Source organism: Barbus barbus (assembly GCF_936440315.1).
Source record: "Barbus barbus genome assembly, chromosome: 2".
NCBI classification, from domain to species: Eukaryota; Metazoa; Chordata; class Actinopteri; order Cypriniformes; family Cyprinidae; genus Barbus; species Barbus barbus.
Genome location: NC_136730.1, coordinates 37,815,677 through 37,835,239, shown reverse-complemented (window position 1 = coordinate 37,835,239; position 19,563 = coordinate 37,815,677). Strand labels below are relative to the sequence as shown.

General features: G+C 38.7%; 1 protein-coding gene across 8 annotated transcripts in view; it reads left to right on the top strand.

The window, feature by feature from the left end:
• Positions 1-407: 407 nt before the first annotated feature.
• Positions 408-19,563, top strand: part of cbfa2t3 (CBFA2/RUNX1 partner transcriptional co-repressor 3) — a 47,464-nt gene continuing 28,308 nt past the window's right edge. For 2 of the 8 annotated variants that reach the window (XM_079374949.1, XM_079374948.1), the window contains exon 1: positions 408-1,086. In XM_079374949.1, the coding sequence (XP_079231075.1) occupies positions 891-1,086 (196 nt within the window). In that variant the 5' untranslated portion in view covers positions 408-890. Of the gene's footprint in view, positions 1,087-13,744; positions 14,630-19,563 lie in introns of those variants that run through there. The other 6 variants (XM_079374951.1, XM_079374955.1, XM_079374950.1 and 3 more) reach the window with 6 other exon arrangements.

The following is a 19,563-nucleotide window of genomic DNA, read 5'->3' as shown; positions in this document are numbered from 1 at the left end:
CAGCTGGTTCCTGCCAGAGGAAGCCTGGATGTGAGCTATCACAGCCGCTCAGCACTGTTTACTTTCTCCTGGGGAACCACCTGCTCACATGGGGACAGGACACAGACATTTGTCTAGCTGAGGACATATATAGAATTATTTTTTTTATATAAAGTTATTTCATTTATACATTATTAAAGACTAACCTTAACTCTAAAAGGAAACTTTTAGAATAAACAACTTTTTTAAATACAACTGTGAGCATTCCTGGTTGTTCCCAAAAGGAGACATTCATTAGCTTTAACTCAGTTCTGGGAAAATATGTAAGTAATGTAAGGTGTATTGCTCAATTGAAGTACAGTCTCAGCCCACAGTCAGGCTGATCTCTATGCCACCCATACCACCCTTTCCTTTTGAGCTGTTACAAAGAGAGTGAAAGAGATAAAGAGTGTGTGTGTGTGTGTGTGTGTGAGAGAGAGAGAGAGAGAGAGAGAGAGAGAGAGAGAGAGAGAGAGAGAGAGAGAGAAAGAGAGAGCGAGAGAGAGAGAGAGAGAGAGAGGCTAGCGGGAGGAACATGCGCTCACTACACGTTCCCTGCTGTGACAGAGAATATCACTGTTTGCCCAGAAGCCCATAAATTTTGGACTACGACACCGGCATTGCTACCTAAGCTAAAGAGAGGAAAGGAAAAGGTTTGTGATCAGCAAACTTTTTTCAGTTCTATGGGGGCGTGAGTCTTGCGTCTGGTCTTCCCATTGAGTTGTGCGATTGTCCATGCTTGAAGACATTTGCGTAGGTTACTGAACTGGACAACACGACAGACTGTTCAGGGGGAACTAGCTAGCTGATTGTGAGTATCCTGCGGGCCACTGAAACACTTGAGGAGTTTATTTGTGGAACTCTGTAAGCTGATGCATTGGGATGAGATGGCTGGAGAGATCCATGCAAAGAGACTTAACAGGGCAGGGACCAGGAGAGCGCCTTCCACCGCTCTCACTGCACCCAGACTGCCAACAGTCATGCTGACCAGTCACAGTGTTACCCTGGATAAACGAGCCCTTCATCGATTGGCCCTGCCTGCTCACATGTCTAAGAGACAGTCCACAGGTGAGTGAAAGAAACAAAATGCAGGTTGTCAGAGTGGTCGATCAAGATGGTGGTTGACCAAGAAACTCTAAGTATGCTAGTTGAGAAGTCTGGTGGGATGCCATGCTGGCGAACAACATCCACAATGCTGGAGTCCAGCTATGCAGCCAGGGCACAAGAATCTGGTACTTCTGGGAAAAAGTCTTGTTTTTACTTGTTTGTACACTTTTTGACTTCTTTGTGCAGTCTGCCAGTTAGATAATAGCAAAAACATTTTAGTACCCAACAAATCATGTAACTGCCTCCAAACAGTGTTCATGATATCAGAGAACTCTAAAGCCACTTGAGACCAATATTAGAATTCTAAGCTAAAGTGCAACTAAAGTTGCACTTTATGGCCTAAAGGCAAACATGGTTTTAGGTTGCGTTGAAAGGTAATATACAGCATTGCACATTACCTGCGGCGGTGCTCGGCTCTTGGCAATAATGAGCTCTGCACACGTTTCTCTAATAAGTGCGGTATAATTAGGCTTAGTCATAAACATCCCCTGTAATTCAGTGATAAAATGGCTGAGGCAGCGAGCTAAACGTCCCTAAGACCAGCCCGCTGCTCAGCTACAAAGAAAGGACCTGGAGCTTGTAAACAGTGGTGCTTTGTCTCATGTACTGCTACCTATCTAGGTGTGCGTACACGTATGAGAAGGGGCTGATGGGAGGTGTAGTCAACAACTGGGTAATGAAGGGGCTTTTGATGTTGGGCGATAGCGACGAAGCTTCTTGTGAGGCGGCAGATGTGGTGCGACTTGGGCAACAGCTGTGGTGAAACGATAACCACGGCGGTGGAGAGATGTCAGAGCGCTGGCTTCTCTCCCTGTGCCTTATCATCACACACACACACTGCATACACACCAGTCTGCAATGAAAAAACAGAACAGCCACCCACCACACATATAACAAGATGGGGGAGCCGAATCGAGACTCTGAAATTCTTAAAGGAAAAAAAGAGGGAAAAATTATCAAAACAAAGTCTAGTTCTTTCCTATCACAGGCAGCAGAGAGTTTAGCTGCACTAATCCAGAGCTATTTGAATATGTATGCTTGGATGATATGTCGGCCAGTGCTTTAGCATCTTAGCATAGCTAACAGTGCTGTATGTGTGTTAAGGGCTGACCATGCTTGAAGGGGAAATGAGGACAGAGGAATGTCCTGAATGTTTTTCCAGCATTAAGTGTAAATCAATAATTTGTTCAACTTCACTGATATTCTGGAATGCAGTGCTGGTCAAACACTCATGGAGGTGTTATTTTAGGTGCATGTGGCTCACAAGAGATGATGATCTGTAGAAGATGGAAGGGTTCAGTATGGCTGTTCCAAAACTTACTGGGCTTCAACTCAATATTTTAAGACAACATAGCTGTCATATGTAAATCTACCACCTCCTTCACTAAAAATAACCACTAAAACATAACTTATACATCTGACTCATAACGTTGAGGTGCATTAAGTGCTGCAGTGCTGACTTAATTTTGTAAGCCAACCTGGAAGGTAGCATCACATGGTTCCCTTGACAAAAACCTAATAGATTTTTCTATTGGCTTTTGGATTAGTTTTAGAAAAGCTTTTGGATTAGTTGCTCTGTGATCACCAAAGTTGATGATGTTTTGCTATTTTAATAATCTTTACAAATGAGCACAACATTTATAATTTTGGAGCCTAAAGCCCAAATACAATCAGCAGAAGTAAAAGATATATATATATATATATATATATATATATATACATATATAATGTGTGTGTGTGTGTGTGTGTGTGTGTGCGTATGTATATATATATATATATATATATATATAATCCATTTAGCCACTTATTAGCAACTGGCATTTCAAGACATGGAAAAGCTTTAAAAAATCACAAGGGCTTATTAGAGATGTAGTTTATGCCATAGAATAAAACATGAAAATAAAACATGAAGCTTGTGTATCATAGACCTTATTTTTTGTGTGTATCATAGATAAATATCATTATTTAACCAAAAACCCATTCAAAATTAATTGACTTTTAGACAAAGGAGCTGGAAGTGCTAAAATGCTAACTAGTTTCTGGGTTTTGGCCTAAAAATGCATAATCTCTGCAGCACTCTACTATATAATAATAATTTAATTTATATAGCACCTTTCCAGAGCTTAATAATGCTTTCCAACAGTGATCCAGGTGATCCAGACAATGCACAGTGGTAGGCAAGGACAAAATGATGATAATGCATAGACAAAAAAGTATTTCAATAATACAGTAGACCTAATTGAGAGTGACTACATGCATCACTTAAGAAGAATAACAGGTTTTCAGTTGAGATTTGAACTCCAAGAATTCAGTGAATTTAAATTTGAGTATTCCCACGTCTTTAAATGTGATTTTGAATGCAGCAATTGGCATCATTTGATCCCATTTCAAGGCTCTTCCAAAAGGTTGGCTGAATAGTAATGCTGCCTTATAGGACCTTGTTTTGGCCAAAATCTAAAACACTTTTTTTGGACATGGCATTGACATGTCCTTTGGTTAAATACAATTTAACCAAATGTGGTAATTATTCGTGGTGCATAAGCAAGTACCTCACCATTTGACACCATCACTGTTCCTGCATACCACCACTGTGATTTCTAGTAATGGGTCTCAGCATGTCTCTACGTGTGAGTGTGAGAATGCAAAATGGGAAAGGACAGGGGTAGAGGGGGAGAGATTGAGACAAAACAAGCAAGAGAAAGAGTTAGACAGAAAGGCAGAAAGCAGTTATTCTTTCTATTTCCTCTGCACCAGCTTTGTGGTCTCTATGAGGAACAGATGTTCACAACTTGATACTGTGCATCAACCCTCTCTTCTTGCTATCTCTAGTCCCAGCACTGCAAACTGCCTGAACGCACAAACCCAAAGTCAGGGTTTAACTATCAACATGCGCACCTGCGAGGGCACATCCATGCACAGATGTGCACATGAAAACTCAACAATTTCCACAATTCACATCACACCAGTGGAGACGTGAAAGAAAGAAAATTCACAAATGAGATCACCGCCTGAATGGGATGTCAATTGTTTATCCTAAACAGGAATGTAATTGAGTGAAGAGGAAATTGAGACTTTTGCATTTCCTACTTCTCTGATTTTTCTCTTGAGTAAAATAAAAAATAAATGAATAAGTCAGAGATTTTAATAAGAATTTGGATTTTCTCATAGATTACTTTAAAAACAGCAAATAAGTGTTTAACTAACTGAAGTTAAATTAGTTAAAAGATGACTTAAAGTCAACAGAGAAATTGCCATTATTATCTAATAATCAGATAATGATCTACATGTACATATAAAAGCATCACATTTCTGTCATTCTTTGGCAAGATTTTAGAAAGACTGTAGCCTAAAACAGCGCCTAAATACTATAGATATTTTAATGGTTATCATTATTCTCACTGCCTCATATCTGGTTATATCTGTACTGTATGTATCATGTATTGTGCACAGTAAAACTTGATTTTATGTTGACTGAGAGAACTCAACTAAAGGCTCTATTAAGTGTCTGTACATGAGTTACAGTGCATGAAAGAGCACTGACCTTAATCTGCATTTCTGGAAGTCACACACTGCCAAAAGGACAGATACAAACTGGCATTTTAAGCTGTTAACTGTGAGCCAAAGAGTGTACAGTAGTGAGTGTTCTTTTGCTAAATGATAGTGCTATCACCAGGCCAAAAAAAATAAAAAAATTCACGGTTACTGCTGTTTTTAAATACAAATGTTACAATGTTACACCCTCCAAATTTTGCGTCATGGTTACTTATCCTTGCCTCCCTATTAAGGGATATTCCACCCGAAAATGAATTCTGTTATTATACTCATCCTTATGTTGTTCCAAAATACTAATAAAATGAGCAAATACTCATTTACTCATCTTTATGTTGCTCCTACATACTATTTTCTTCTGTGGAACATAAACGAGTATATTTTGAGAAATGCCTCAGTACATTTTAATCATACGATGGAAGTCAATGGGCTCCAATGTTGTTTGGTTCCCAAACCCCTTCAAAGTGTCTTCTTTGAAGAAATATCCTTTTAAATATCCTTTGAAATATCCTTTTATCCTTTTCACTATGAATTCTCTATTTTGTAGTTAAAAAATCTATTCTTTTTTTATTTTAAACATTACATATTTTTCACAGTAAATGGCTGACCTGGTGATAGGGTGAGAACGTTCAGCACAAAACATTTCATCATCAAGTGCATAACGCAACAGATTCTGCATTACTTCCTGTCCTGTCTCACATCCTCTCTTTATCAGCGTCACCCTGCTGAGAAACATGCTCATACACACATTTCATCATTGCATCTTCTTTTAATCTCTGCGATTCAGAACATTGATAGCAATGAAGAAAGATGCTGGCGACACATCTGCTTCCGCAGTGCGCCTTGCTCAGTGTAAAAGTGGATGACTCCATTCCTCGTTGCACTGCCTGTGGCCACCTTCTCATTAGATAACGTCCCTCTCTGAGCGGCTGTGCTTAAAATAACTTTCATTTACTCCAGTCTGTAAGGGTGACTCAACAGGGCTGCTGAATGCCGGAGCTTCAGTGGGAGAGGACAAAGGGAGAGGACAAAAGAGCTGTGTTTCTCTGGCAGCACCCCGTCTTATCTCTTTCCAGCACTCTGGATGGCGACTGCAGCCACAGGAAAGGATTTATAATGTGCAAGTGAAAAAAAAAAAAATCTCCATCTTGCAAACCCTTACCCGTGCTTTCTCTTTCTTTTTTGCTCTATTTCTGCCTCCGTAGAGACCATCATTTCCATACGGACACAATAAGCCCAATCAGACGTGAGCATCTCTGCCACTCCATCAGATGCAGAGAGAAAGAAAGACAGACAAGGACATTCTTAATGCCACTAGATGAAGGTCAATGTATGATAGGTGGTGTAGGTATAGAGATAGTGGCTCATAATGGAGAGGTTTGAAACGTCCTCAAAGTGATCACTGGGAAGAGTGTAGAGAGCAGTGCTGTAGTCACATCAACAAAGACCTAAATGAAGCTAGGAAGGAGGACCTGTCAGGCACTGACATTGACGGGCTGTCTACGAGCGTACCCCCATGAGAGTGTTGCACTGTCAATCAAACCACTGTCAAGACGATAAGAACCCCATGCTGCACCTTTTGCTCAAGGGGTTCTTGACACTCTAAGGCAGTGGTTCTATAACTTTTAATACCGAGTACCACCTCAGAAAACATTTGGCTCTCCAAGTACCACCATAATCACCAACATTAAAATACAGTAGCATAGTAGGCCTACCTATTCAGCTACTGCTCTGCACAGTTCAAAAACGAGGCAGTTGTATTCCTAATACGAATATTTGTTGTTGTCAGCCACTTTAACATTGCAAATACACAGTTAGAACATTAACACCGCACAGTGCTTACAAACAGGTAAATAAAAAACTTAAAAGATGATTAAATTAAAACGTGTTTACCTTAAACTTGAATAAAAACTGTACTGTACTTAAATGTAAAAAAAAAAAAAAAAAACCCTCAAATAAAGATTTAATTAATATGTTTACCCCCGGTTTCACAGACAAGGCTTAAACCTAGTCACAGACTAAAGTGTAAGTCTGAGCTGTTTTAACTGAAAGAAACTTGCACTGACTGATCTTAAAATATATCAGTGCCTTTGTTTTGTCTCAAGATGCACACCAGTAATGTTTTCTTTTCTAAGGCATGTTAATAAAAATTACTTAAATTTCCTAATTGAACAATGGCCTAATCCTGGTTTAGTCTAAGCCCTATCTGTTAAACCGGGCCATTGTGTTTTAACGTTAATTTATATTTAATTTAGTGATTCCTCTGTGTACCACTAGAGTGAGCCTGAGTAACACTAATGGTACTCGTACCACACTTTGAGAGCCACTGTTCTAAGGCCAGAAACAAACTCTATGTAACTATGTGCATGTTGAAATCTCGCAGCCCCGTTGTACTTCCTGTAGCGTAACGCTCTAAAAAATGCTTGGTTAAAAATAAACCCAATGTGAGATGTTTGACCCAGCTGGGTTGGGTTAAATGTTTGACCCAAGATGCTAAGTTTTTTTTTTTTTATTATTATTATTACTAGTCAAGAGCGCACATCCAATAGGCAAAAAGCTCAATGTGGGTGCTCCACCACACAAGAATATGAACCAGAAAATCAAAGTGGGCACACCATAGCTCCAGAAATACAAACATATTTATGTTCTCACCACAGGTGACGTTTCGATCTTAGACTCTCTTCATCAGAAAATTTCATTGTGTTGTGGCTTGTTTCCGTTGTGTTGTGCTAATTTCGTTGTGGTGTGGCTTGTTTCTGTTATGTTGTGGCTTGTTTCCATTGTGTTGTGATAATTTTGTTGTGTTGTGGCTTGTTTCCATTGTGTTGTGATAATTTTGTTGTGTTGTGGCTTGTTTTCATTGTGTTGTGATAATTTCGTTGTGTTGTGGCTTATTTCTATTGTGTTGTGATCATTTAGTTGTGTGGTTTGTTTCTGTTGTGCCTTGTTTCCATTGTGTTGTGCACTACTTGGCCAAAAATAGTTCTTCTGTGGCCAAAGCATCAGGCTTTGAGTGCTTTCAAGAAACACAGATATAAAGTTACTGGTGCAGTACCTTTCTGGTACTAATATGCATCCTTTAGGAATAAAAAAGGCAAAAAAAAAGCGTACATTTTGAAAACATAACACCCCAGTGACAGATTTTGTAAATAAATAAATAAATAAATTCTGCAAGTATTAATAGAGAACTGACAGAATTTTACCCTCTGTTTAAAGCATTTCAATCACTCCTTTCAAGAGCTATTCTGGCTCGTTCAGTTCCTGTTCACCAGTCACTGGTCACCACTCGAGTGATTTGGGTGTGAAAAGAACACACTCCTCGTTGCAGGTAGTTCTCAATTTTTATCTATTGTCCATATTCCTATAAGTCTTATGAACCCGAATAGGCGTAGTGGTAAGATAACCGGTTTTATTTGAACTTGTGTGACATGCATAGCCTACTATTTGCTATCTGCATTTCCCAACCCAGCACCACTGGGTTATTGATTATCAACCCAAATTGGGCAAAATTAACCCAGCTTCCCTACCAAGCAGTCTCAAACCAGCATTTGGGTCAAAAAATAACCCTTTGTGCACTTTGGAGATTTTTTTTAAATGTGTCTCCACTATGACCAGAACAGGAGTCTTACTATAGAAGTGTTCATATGCAATAGAGCATAAAACTGGGCTGTATAATTTTTTTTTTTTTTTTTTTTGGCTTCACCCATCCCTTTTATTTAACACCTTCTATTCAGCCATAGCTTCAAAGTAAAAGGTTTAGCAGGAGTGTGTAAGCAGCATGTGCGGCCATAGAATGACCTGACAGGGTAGGACAGGCAGGGCCATAACTCCCCAGCAGGGAAGAGGGCCATAAACACTACATCAAGACCCAAGGCAACCAGTGATCCGTCTCCCAGACAACCAGGAACTCATCCTGTTGCTGATAGTACTCTATTGAGGTAGCAGCATAAATATAATGCATGTGAGAGAAAATATAAAAGAATTAGATAAAGTTTGAACCATACAGAAAATGACTCTGGTATCTTGCCAATCTGAACACAGATATCGTTGTGATCTTGTTGACATTTACATTTACATACTTTTATCCAAAGCGACTTACAATTGGGGAATACAAAAAGCGATTCATTGAGATCTCTTATAAAACTCCAGAGGAGACATGTACAATTCCATGAATCCTTTTCTTAGTAGACAAATCCAAGAAGCAGAAGACATAAACCTTTTTTTAAAGTTTCTATTTAGTGGTCTTTGCTAAGGCAAGCATCACCATCAGTGAGGAAAGAAAAAATCCTATACATTTACAGTGAAAGAGAGCCCCATAACGATATCTAGGCATCATAAAGTTGTCACAGAGACTCGCTCGGTCCCTTAATAGCAAACAACCAACAAGAAAACACAGAAAACCCTGCTGTAATATTATTAGAAATAATAATATTTAAAAAAATGTGTTGTTTTCTCTTCAAATACTTTTAATATGTTCCCCTGACCTAATCAAATTCCAGTCAACAGATATTACTGAAGCTCTGTTTTATCACAAAGTTGGTATTTACTTTTCAGAAAGGTTGATGTTTTCAAGAAATTTAATGTTTTGGGTCAGTTTGAAACCAACAAAAACAAATTGGAGAAAAATATAGTTAAACAACTCAAGTAAATAACTGACAGCAGTGAACTGCTACAAAATAATAATCAGAAAATCTGAAAAATAATTGCTGCCATGTTTTAGATCTGGCATCTACGAGACTCCAGTGTAATGTATCTTTTTTATTCATTTGAATATTTTTGAAGTATCAAGCTAATACTTCAATGCTATCTGCTTGTTATTAAGGGTCTTGGGTCTTTCAGATCTCAAGCAGAACATGTGGATTAAGTGCAAGGTCAGAATACTTTCCTAACTGATGATTTTTTTGTAAACCAATTAAAACTGCATGTACTTGTCAGCAGAGGAATACTGTATCAGTTATGATGACATATTTGGCTGCAAATTTAGAAATTTCACAGGAATGGAGAGCCCATGAATAAGCTCTTCCCAGTCCCAAGATTTTCAGTAAATGATGCAGCCACGTGTTGACAGAGTTTTTCTCAGGGTATTTTAACGTATAGCTTAGATGAAGGACAAGGGGCTGAAGCACCTCTACATACAGTCTAGAATGACTGTAAGATGTTTGGGTTTTGTGCTGTCACACAAATAATTATGCTCACTGTCTCTCGCTGTCTTTACTTCTTACCACCCTTAACATAAAAATCACCTAACAATAAAATAATCACTTAACTAGGGTCCCTCATGTTGCATCTAGTTTTCAGCTCCAACAGTGGATCAATGAATCACAGAGGATTTCAGAGTCTTATTATCTTTGTCTTTGATGATTCACTTAAAATCCCTTGTAGCAATCTTTAAAAAAAAAAGCATGTTTCAGTAGCTAAACCTTAAAAATGCAGCCCATATGGCAGACACATCTGAACCTAGTATTTATATACATATAGATACATTCTTCACAGATATCCCACAATCCAGTTTGTGTTTCAGTGGATGGCGAGTCAAAAAAATTGTCCTTTTTTGTGTTTAGATGCATAAAATTATTCATGTCCATTTTTTTTTCCATTTTTTATCAGTATATAACTCTTTTTTTACCCAGAATAAAGCACTTCATATTTAAAAATTTCTTGTCTTTAAAATGCATTAAAATGTGTTGTAGATCGTTAGACATAATGTTACACTGCCTTGCAAGCCAGTCTAAACCCAAATTTCTTAGGAGGAACAATCATACACAAAACACTGGGTAACAAGGCAGTAAGGCAACTGCTTTAGTTTCAGGCACAGCCAGGGTGTATTCGCAGCAGACAGATCCTAACACTTCACACTTGATAAATTTGAGACATTTGCCCTTGCAAGAGCAGCATAGACTGACACATCCATAAATGTAGCCAAATTGCATTTAGTTGTAGAAAAATCCTCAAATATCTGGGTAGATATTGCATGTCCACACCAGAGCTGACCACATATCAGTATGGTGGATTAAGAATTATGGGTGTAGAGACTCAAGTCATAGAGGATTTATTTAATATCTGTGAACTGGGAATTAGCTGTCATGAGAGAAGGAGATGTGGAGCCAGTGCAATGAGGGCTGCTCTTTTTACAGGATTTCTCAAGGCTGAGAGTTTTGATCTAGCGTAGTGTTCAATTCCATTGACATCAGTTTACTTCACACACATACAATAACCACTGGTAAACTCCCACACACATGCTCTTTTCACACGCTTCCCTTAAAGGGATAGTTTATTTTTTTACCTTTGCTACGGCCGGGAGTGGGCGGTCAAAATTTTTTGCGGGTGACCAGCAAGGAACGGTGACATTACGTTTAAAAACTGAGGTGCGGCTATTTGTGCTTTTGTTTTAACGGTTAATGTTGCTAATAAAAAAAAAAAAATCAAATGTTTTTGACAGGTGTGGTGCTTGGTTTAGCATTACTTCATCTTATTTAAACGCAATCATGTTTAAAGCCTGCTATTCTGGAAGTTACGTTGAATGAATATTTGAGTATTTGTGTAGCCAACATTTTTTAAAAGCTCTGAGAGAAAGTCCGCGGGAGCGGGTGGGAGTGGACACAAACATTGCGGTCACAGGCGGGAGTGGAATACGCAGGTTGCGGGAGCGGGCGGGTGCGGGTTTAAGAAAATAGTCCCGCGCAGGGCTCTAGTTCCAACCCCGTAAAACCTTCATTAATCTTTGGAACACAAATTAAGATATTTTTTGATGAAATCCGAGCTTTCTGACCCTCCATAGACAGCAATGTAACTGAAATGTTCCCAGGCCCAGAAACCTTAAAATAGTCCATGTGACATCAATGGTTCAATAGTAATTTTATACTTTAATGAATACTTTTTGTGCGCAAAGAAAACAAAAATAACAACTTAATTTGTTTTCTGAAGATGAACAAAGGTCTTTGAAAGGACACGAGGGTGAGTAATTAATGACAGAATTTTCATTTTTTTGTGTGAACTATCCCTTTAAGTCAATGAAGTGCTCATAACTCATATTACTTGTGTGATGTAACATATTCCCAGGTAAAACATCATATTCAATAAGAAAAAAAGTAGGTCAAATTCGATGATTTTATCCATCATAAAAGGTGGTCTCTCCAGATGGTCAGATAGGAGTGGTTGAAAAACAAAACAGAATTGAACACTATGGTTAACATCACAACTAAAATGACAAACATTTATTTATTTATTTTTTATAATATGGACATAAATTGTTTAAATAAACTCAGATATGTTTCTTAAAGTGACTAGGATCCTTTTTCCAAGTTTGATTTCATGATGCTTTAAAGCATTATCCAAGGGGTCACTGTAATAAAATGACTTCTGCTTTATAGACTTATGTTAGAGTTGTGAATTTCTCAGAGTGTTTTGACTGGAGCCTTCTCAAGCTGATCAGGCAAGTGGAATGGTGGGACTAAAGAAGGCATGGGGCAGCTGTCTCTGTGTACTTTACACCACCGGCACTTTCTCCAACAGCAGAGCAGCGCTAACTATGTTTGTTTACAAGTCTTTACATCCTGTCATTTCTGATTGGTGAGGGAAGAAAGGCAGATGTGCATTTCTCATCGGCTCACCTGCGGTGACACCATACCTCCCCCTAAAACTGAGTCACAACGCCAGTGAATGGCTAGCAGGTGCGGTGATGGTTAAACAGTCAAAAATGGGGGAATCAACTGAACAAAATGGATGGGGTGGGGTGGGGTGGGGATTTGGAGAAGAAGTTGGTCAATTTTTTAGCAGCAGCTGTATTTACTAGAGCTTTTCCGCCAATACCTCAGGAGGAGGAATACATTCTGCATTGAATATTCTGCCCAAACCACAAGAAGAATAAATCATATTCATATTCAAATACAGCTGAAAATGTCTGTGGAAATGCCATCTCTTATCCATATTCATAGTTGGTGTATGCGCCTCTTTGAATCACACAAGTAACTGCTCTGCTATTCAGTTGAAGTGCACCATAGACTTTAGCTGCATGAACGTTATTTGTCAAGGTCTCAGAATAAATAGTTCATGAAAATTATAGTTTTATAAGCACCTGGTAAGCAGTCTCAAATATATATGGATATATGGACACATGTGAATGTCAAAATATGAATGTCACTGCATTAGATTAAACCACGTGCCATTTATTTTTAATGCAAAACATTTTACAAAGCATTTGTTCGATTTAAAATGATAAACCGATGGTTATACAGTTCAAAATGAAGACAAAATGTATTTGGACACTCTGAGGTTGTCGAATGTTAGCGGAACATGTCCATTTTATTATGATGAACCTTCATGGTTGAGCTTGAGGTGAATTTATCCCCTAAAAATCTGGGACCAGTGAAACTATTCGAAAAAATGTAACACAATTTGTTTCCAGATGTCACTTGCTTTAATATCTGAAATTAGTATTAGTATAGGCCTACTACACATATTGTTAAAACGCATTGACAGTAGCTGACACTTAGACTATATAATTTACTGAAAGTAAAGGACCATCCATCAACAGTCTACACTTAGACTGAATATTTAAACGAAGCACATGATGCTCCTGAAAAATGAAATGCTCAGTTTGTAACTATGTTAGAAAAACATCATATCTTCCATCTGATTTGAATGCCCTCGATGGGGCTTCGGGCACCAGCTGCCTGGCTGTCAATTGCCTGATGAATGCGAGTGTTTGGAGGTGAGGAACTGATATGGGGAAACAGCGGCCCCTAGCGGCGCACAGTCAAAACGCGTTTAAAAACCTGGCAAAAACGCCCGGCGTTGTGAAAGGAGGACCATCAATACTGCTCTCCTGAGAATCAATCTGACATTTTTATCAGAGACAGGGACAGTGCTTATGATCCCTTAAGAATTGCAGAAAATTGTGGGCACATCCTAATTATGTTAATAGCAAGTCTATTAAAAATGTGATATGAATTATATTAGGAATCCTCAATATCAGAGGGGGTTATACAGCACAAGGGAGGCAGGCTGTCAGCTTGTGGGTCTGAGGAGCTGTCACAGAGAGAGAGAGAGAGAGAGAGGAGAGAGAGAGAGAGAGAGAGAGAGAGAGGTTAGGAGCGCAGGAGAACGCTTCTCTTCTCCAGATGGTGTTTTAAACGCAGACAGAAGGGTCATTAGAAAACACACCAGCTTCCAACCACTGACAACAACAAAAATAAACCAGAACGCGAGATGGTGCAGAGCGAAACAACGCAGAATGTGTACCATCAGTAATCTAGGACACGAATGATGATTTTAATGGACCGTGTTTTCGGGTTCAGTGTGGAGGGAGTTCGCGACGAGCAGTTGGAGTATTAACGGGAAGATCTCCGTCCTGAATCATTTCTGTAGACGAGGACTTTGAGGATTTACAAGAGACTATATTCACTACACTTCTGCTTGGAAACATGGAGCATCAGTGGCAACATTAAAAACATCTTCTGTCTCATAGGAGGGATCGCGGACATCTACTGTGGAGTACAGTATAAAAACCACCAAGAACGCGAGATCTGAACTGAATCTGAAGCGATTTTCTTGTGATTTGAGAAACTTTTTTTCGCCCTGTGCATTTTTACTAAGAAATTCAACACGTTTCAAGATTTCGACATTTTAAAGGAACGCAATACCAAAGTCTCACTACTTTAATACTAAAGCTGTGCTCTAGCTTCGTATGATATATTTTCGGTTTCCTGAAATTGAATTACCTCATTATTTATTACTATAACGAAAAACATCGCGTGCAATCCAAAGGAGTTCAGAACTCTCTCTCTAAGACACTCTTTGATAAAAAGACATATATACGCTTTTTATTCAATTTTGGAAAGTTCACACCTTTTTCGGTGATAATCGAGGTGTAATAATCTCCGTTTCTTTCTGTTTTTATTTTTCGCGTGGATTATTTTTTGCTGCAAATACCTCAGTTTGACTTCGACCTTCAAAAGTAAGTAATGCTTCTGGTGTATCTATAATTAGTTCGTTCAATATTACCGGCTATTTCGAAGATTTTATAAAATGCTTGTAATGTTGGTACAGTCCAGAAATATAGATATTAAATTATCAACGCAACGACATAGCCTACCTGCTTTGTTGCATTTTGTTTTTTATAGGCTATGCTACGCAAGTACAAAATACATATGCAATACAAACATTATCAAATTATTTTATTTAAAATGTATACATTGTTTCTTTCAAATGAGTTATTTTAAATGAAAGTAGATGCTTATTTAAGATACGGATTGGGAGTCAACAGAAAGTCTGTTATTATCAATCAAAATTATTGGCACAATTAATATAGCCTATTTTAAATAAAAACTATACTGAATAATGCCAAATTTATTCCTCAAACTTTCTGTAGGCTAATTATTTGTTTTTAGTTACGGTTTGTGAAAAGAGCACAGAAAATGGAACAAAGATTGGCAAAACAATCCCAACCTCTGAATTTGAATTTTGGTGATCTTTTTCACTTAGGTCTGATCTGCCAGAAATTTACTTACATTGCATCCTTTAATTGTTCCAGATTTTCTGAAAGAGGTTAGATTGTTTACTTTAAAACAACAGAGTATTAATAAAAACCTGGCCAATAATAAACGAACAAGCAGAAATTGCAGCACATTTATGCACATCAGATGGCTTCAATCTTATAAAAAATACATTTATAGCACTCATCAGCCTAGCAATCTCTGCACCTGTTCATCTAATAAATGATTAGTCTATATGAGCACAAAAATTAAGATGTGATCTAGTGCATTATGATGAATTGTTCATTGCAACCTTGCCAGTGTGCTGATGGATGAAACCACAATATCATCTGTTGCAACATCACTTGTCTTAACTGTCCTTCAGTCCAGCCCAGTCAGCACCCGTTGATGTTACTGCTGTTGCACTGCAAACCACCACTTTACTCTTTAATTGACCCCAGTAAAGAGCAGCTGAATTATGAATGAACAGACGGTAATAGTTCTCCCAACAGCTAAATGTCTAAAGGTGAAACCGCGCTGTGGCCACAGACTATCCTTAAACATTACCACCAAATAGCCCTTATAGCTTTTACAGGCAAATGTCCCTGCTGCATGCACTAAAGCACCTCTACTAAGAGAAAGCCATTCATTCATCTGGAGTGATTATTCAATTTGCTTTCATGCCATCTTTAATAGATTTATATAGAAAAGTCAGTACAGCTTCTGACGAGAGTCTTACCTGCTCCCTGTCTACACTTAACAAACCTGTTAAGAATGTTAATAAAGCCTAAAATGCATGTGCTTAAAAATTAAAAACAAACTACTAGAGTAGAAAATTCATACACTTTTTAGAGAAAAAGAGTAATGGAAAAAAGTTCACCACGGTTTAGAAATCCTTAAAAAAAAATTGTAAATCGAAGTCGCTTTAGATATTATAAATTTAAACTTTATGATTTGCACTCAGTGTAAATCAAGTTTAGAAATGGAAGTGTATTTCAAACTGTCAGTGCAACACCCAGCACTGATCTGTTGAGAATTCATAAAGGCTCACACTGCTACTATCATGTAGTCATGTGGAAGGTGTCAGTGTTTATGGTTGTGGTATATATCTTAAATTTACTAGTATATAGGATGCCCGCATTCAGGTTGGGAGAGTGTGTCCTTGTGGCAGTGCTCTGCAATGGGAGCAGGGACATGGTGTGCACTGGAGGTAATTATTGTAATTTGAGTGCGGGTGCAGGTGAAGTTTGCCGTCTCGTAATTAACGAGAGGAGCAGATGGCGGTGGGCGGGAGATGGGTGCAGGCAGACGGCCGGCAAAGCAGCAGGGGGAGGGAGGAAGAGAGAGTGAGAGAACTAGGGGGTGGGGTCAGGCACTGATCAGTAAGCACTGGCTCCTGTTTGGCCAGGTAGCCTGACTGTCACCTGCAGGAAAGACCTTGCTCACACAACTAACCCCAGCGACACGTGGCAGCACCTCACTTAAAATGCCAGTTTATACAAGTTTACCTCTTTGGCACGAAGCTATACAATGGGAAGAGTTACTCAAATCCATAAATATAAGTTTTTTTGTAGTTGCGCAGTGGTTTGTGTATTTGTTGGTGACATAAAAAGAGCTTTTGTGTTCATACTGTAGGTATGCAGAGTCGAGTCTGGCATGCAACATATCCTGATCCTGTTGAGGAGTGCATGTGCACACACAAAGGGGATTTTGTGCTCACAGGTACATAGTTTTAAATCCTACAACATGTCCTAGTGACATAGTGGGTAGTACATCTGCGTGGAGAGCACAAAGAGCCAGATGCAGGTTTGATTCTGACCTGCATCATACATCAAACCTATTTTCCTTCCTGTTTTACTTTGCTACACTGTAAACAAAAAATCGGTAAAAAACAGAAAAGGTACTGGTAGTTTTACATAAGTTTACAGACATTCCCTTTATCCGTAAAGCACAACATAATGTGATGCGTAATTCAAAATACGAGTAAAACACCTGTGAAAAATATTTACCTATAATTCCTCCATATTAACAATATATTTTGCTCCGCTTTTATGCAGATATTTTTAGAATGTATAAATTAAAGTCAAAAAGCCCATTAATATTTATTTTTGATTTCTCCAAATTGGATTACCTTAATTATGTAAAATCAACATTGGACTGTGTTTTTGATAAATTCAAATTTAATTGACAACAATGTAATTTTAATTGAAGTGTATTTGCTATCTACCCATCCCAGTGTCTAGAGAGTTGTCAGATCACACACTAATCCTAATTCTTATAATGCATTAATGCAATTGTGCAGTCACATGAGTCCTGAGCAGGTGGGGACGTCCGCAAGCTTTAGAACTGAGGTTTTTGAACCCGTTTTGTTTATTTGTTGATGTCCTTAGAAGAGCTCAGTAGAGATTATCCTGGTCTATTATCTACATTAGCTGCCAGAGAGAGCATTTATGTGTCACTTATGTCCTGGTGTGAGGAAATGATTCTCAGGCTGAGTAAAAGATCTGGGTCTTTTTTCCTTTCTTTTCAAAGTTGCATGTATTGAAAGGAATGCCTTCCAGATCCACACTGGAAAATTGCATAAAATAAAAAAACCTGCACCACAAAACCAATGTGTGTGTGTCACAGATAAAGGAAGGGACTAAGGTTATGTTGACTTCATACTGCAAGTCTTAATGCTCAATTCTGATTCTTATTGCTCAGATCTTGTTTGTTTGGCTGTTCACATTATATTCAAAATGTGGCCAATATCAGAATCGAGAGTGAACTGGTCACAGTCATGAACTGACCTGCATGCCAAAAGAACAATAATAAACACAACAATCAGCATGCTGCCTTACGCAAGTAAATATGAAAGCCAGCCTTTATGCATTAATTTATAAGCGGATGTTCCAGAGAAGCCAGAGAATTTGTGCGCAGGTGATAAGTAAGGATAAAGAGTAAGAGAGCAAAGGTTTTTCATGTACTTTTTTTTTTTTCACAGAGTGACCAAAGAATTACTGGTATGTAAAATCTTTGTAGTGACTCCCATCAACACAGAATTGTCATGAACGTCCATCTAGACCAGGGTTCCTCAAATCTTACCCTGGAGGTCCAATCTGCTGTAGAGTTTAGCTCCAACCCTGATCAAACTCACCTACCTGTGATTTTCTAATGATCTTGAAGACTCTGATTAGCATGCTCAGGTGTGTTTGATTAGGGTTAGAGCTAAACTCTGCAGGAATGGTCCAGATTTGAGGATCCCTGATCTAGAGTGATGTAAAAGTCACATGAGTTCTGAGATGACTCTTCAGACTGAGGTCGCACTGCAAACTGGACCTGTGTCTGATTTAGGACTACATATGTAAGTGGTCCAAATAAGAATTGAAAAGATCAGATTCCAAGTGGTTAGTGATGCTCACACTGTTATGGAAAAAAAAACCCAGATCAGAATCACATGTAACTAACAAAACATGATTTGGGCCACTTTTCCCTGCAGTCTGAATGTAGCCTAAGAGAAGAGACACAATCAGTCCAAATTTAGCATCAGATGAATGTCATATTTGATTGGCCTTTTAGTTAAGTGGGGTGCTGATAAATATACTCGCATGATCACAACATTTGTATTTCAGTGTGTCTCAATACTTACTCAGGGGTGAAGGCTCTGTTATGGCAAATTGTCCCAGCAGTCCATCTGGTTGTCCTACCGTGGCAACCCCAGGCTCCCAGCTGGAGTGCCAGTGAGAGGGAGCAGCAAGGATGGGCAAAGGGGCATTTGCCATGGTTTCAGCCCTGTTTATCCCTCCAAACAGTGGGAAAGAAGGCGACGGTGTGGTGAGCGCATGTGTTTGACATTACTGTGACATAGCGGCCTCTCTCGGGAGAAGGAGAATGTCAGAGAGCAGGGAAGCCGGCCAGCTTCCAAACATCTGGGGTAACAAAAAACACATTTACACCACATTGTAGGAGCTGGGAGTTCACTCTGAGAGAGAGAAACCACATCACTCTCAAATACACTCAGTCCACACGTTCTTCCCTTTTCCCACGTGTTCTCACAAGTAAATGAGTTGTCCTATCTTAATGACAAAATAGGTCAGATTTAGAAAGATAAATGCATGTAAAATGGAGAATTCTGTATACGAGCCATAGACCTATCAGCATTAAGTCTGGTTCACACTGCAACTTATTCTGGCCAAGACCCTCCCACTTAGACAGGAAGAGACTGCCTGATTGACATGTGAATAACCATGTTGAAGAGTGAGTAAATCAGAATTTTTAAGAGCAAAACTGCCTTGCATATCTTTAATAATGATAAGAAGTTCATAAACATTGTCAAATCAAGCGATTCGATCTTGACATGTTCATTGTCTCCCATCCGGCTGATAGAAATCGCCAAGAAATGGACTGAAAATAGCCAATCAGGTTAAAGCTTGCATTT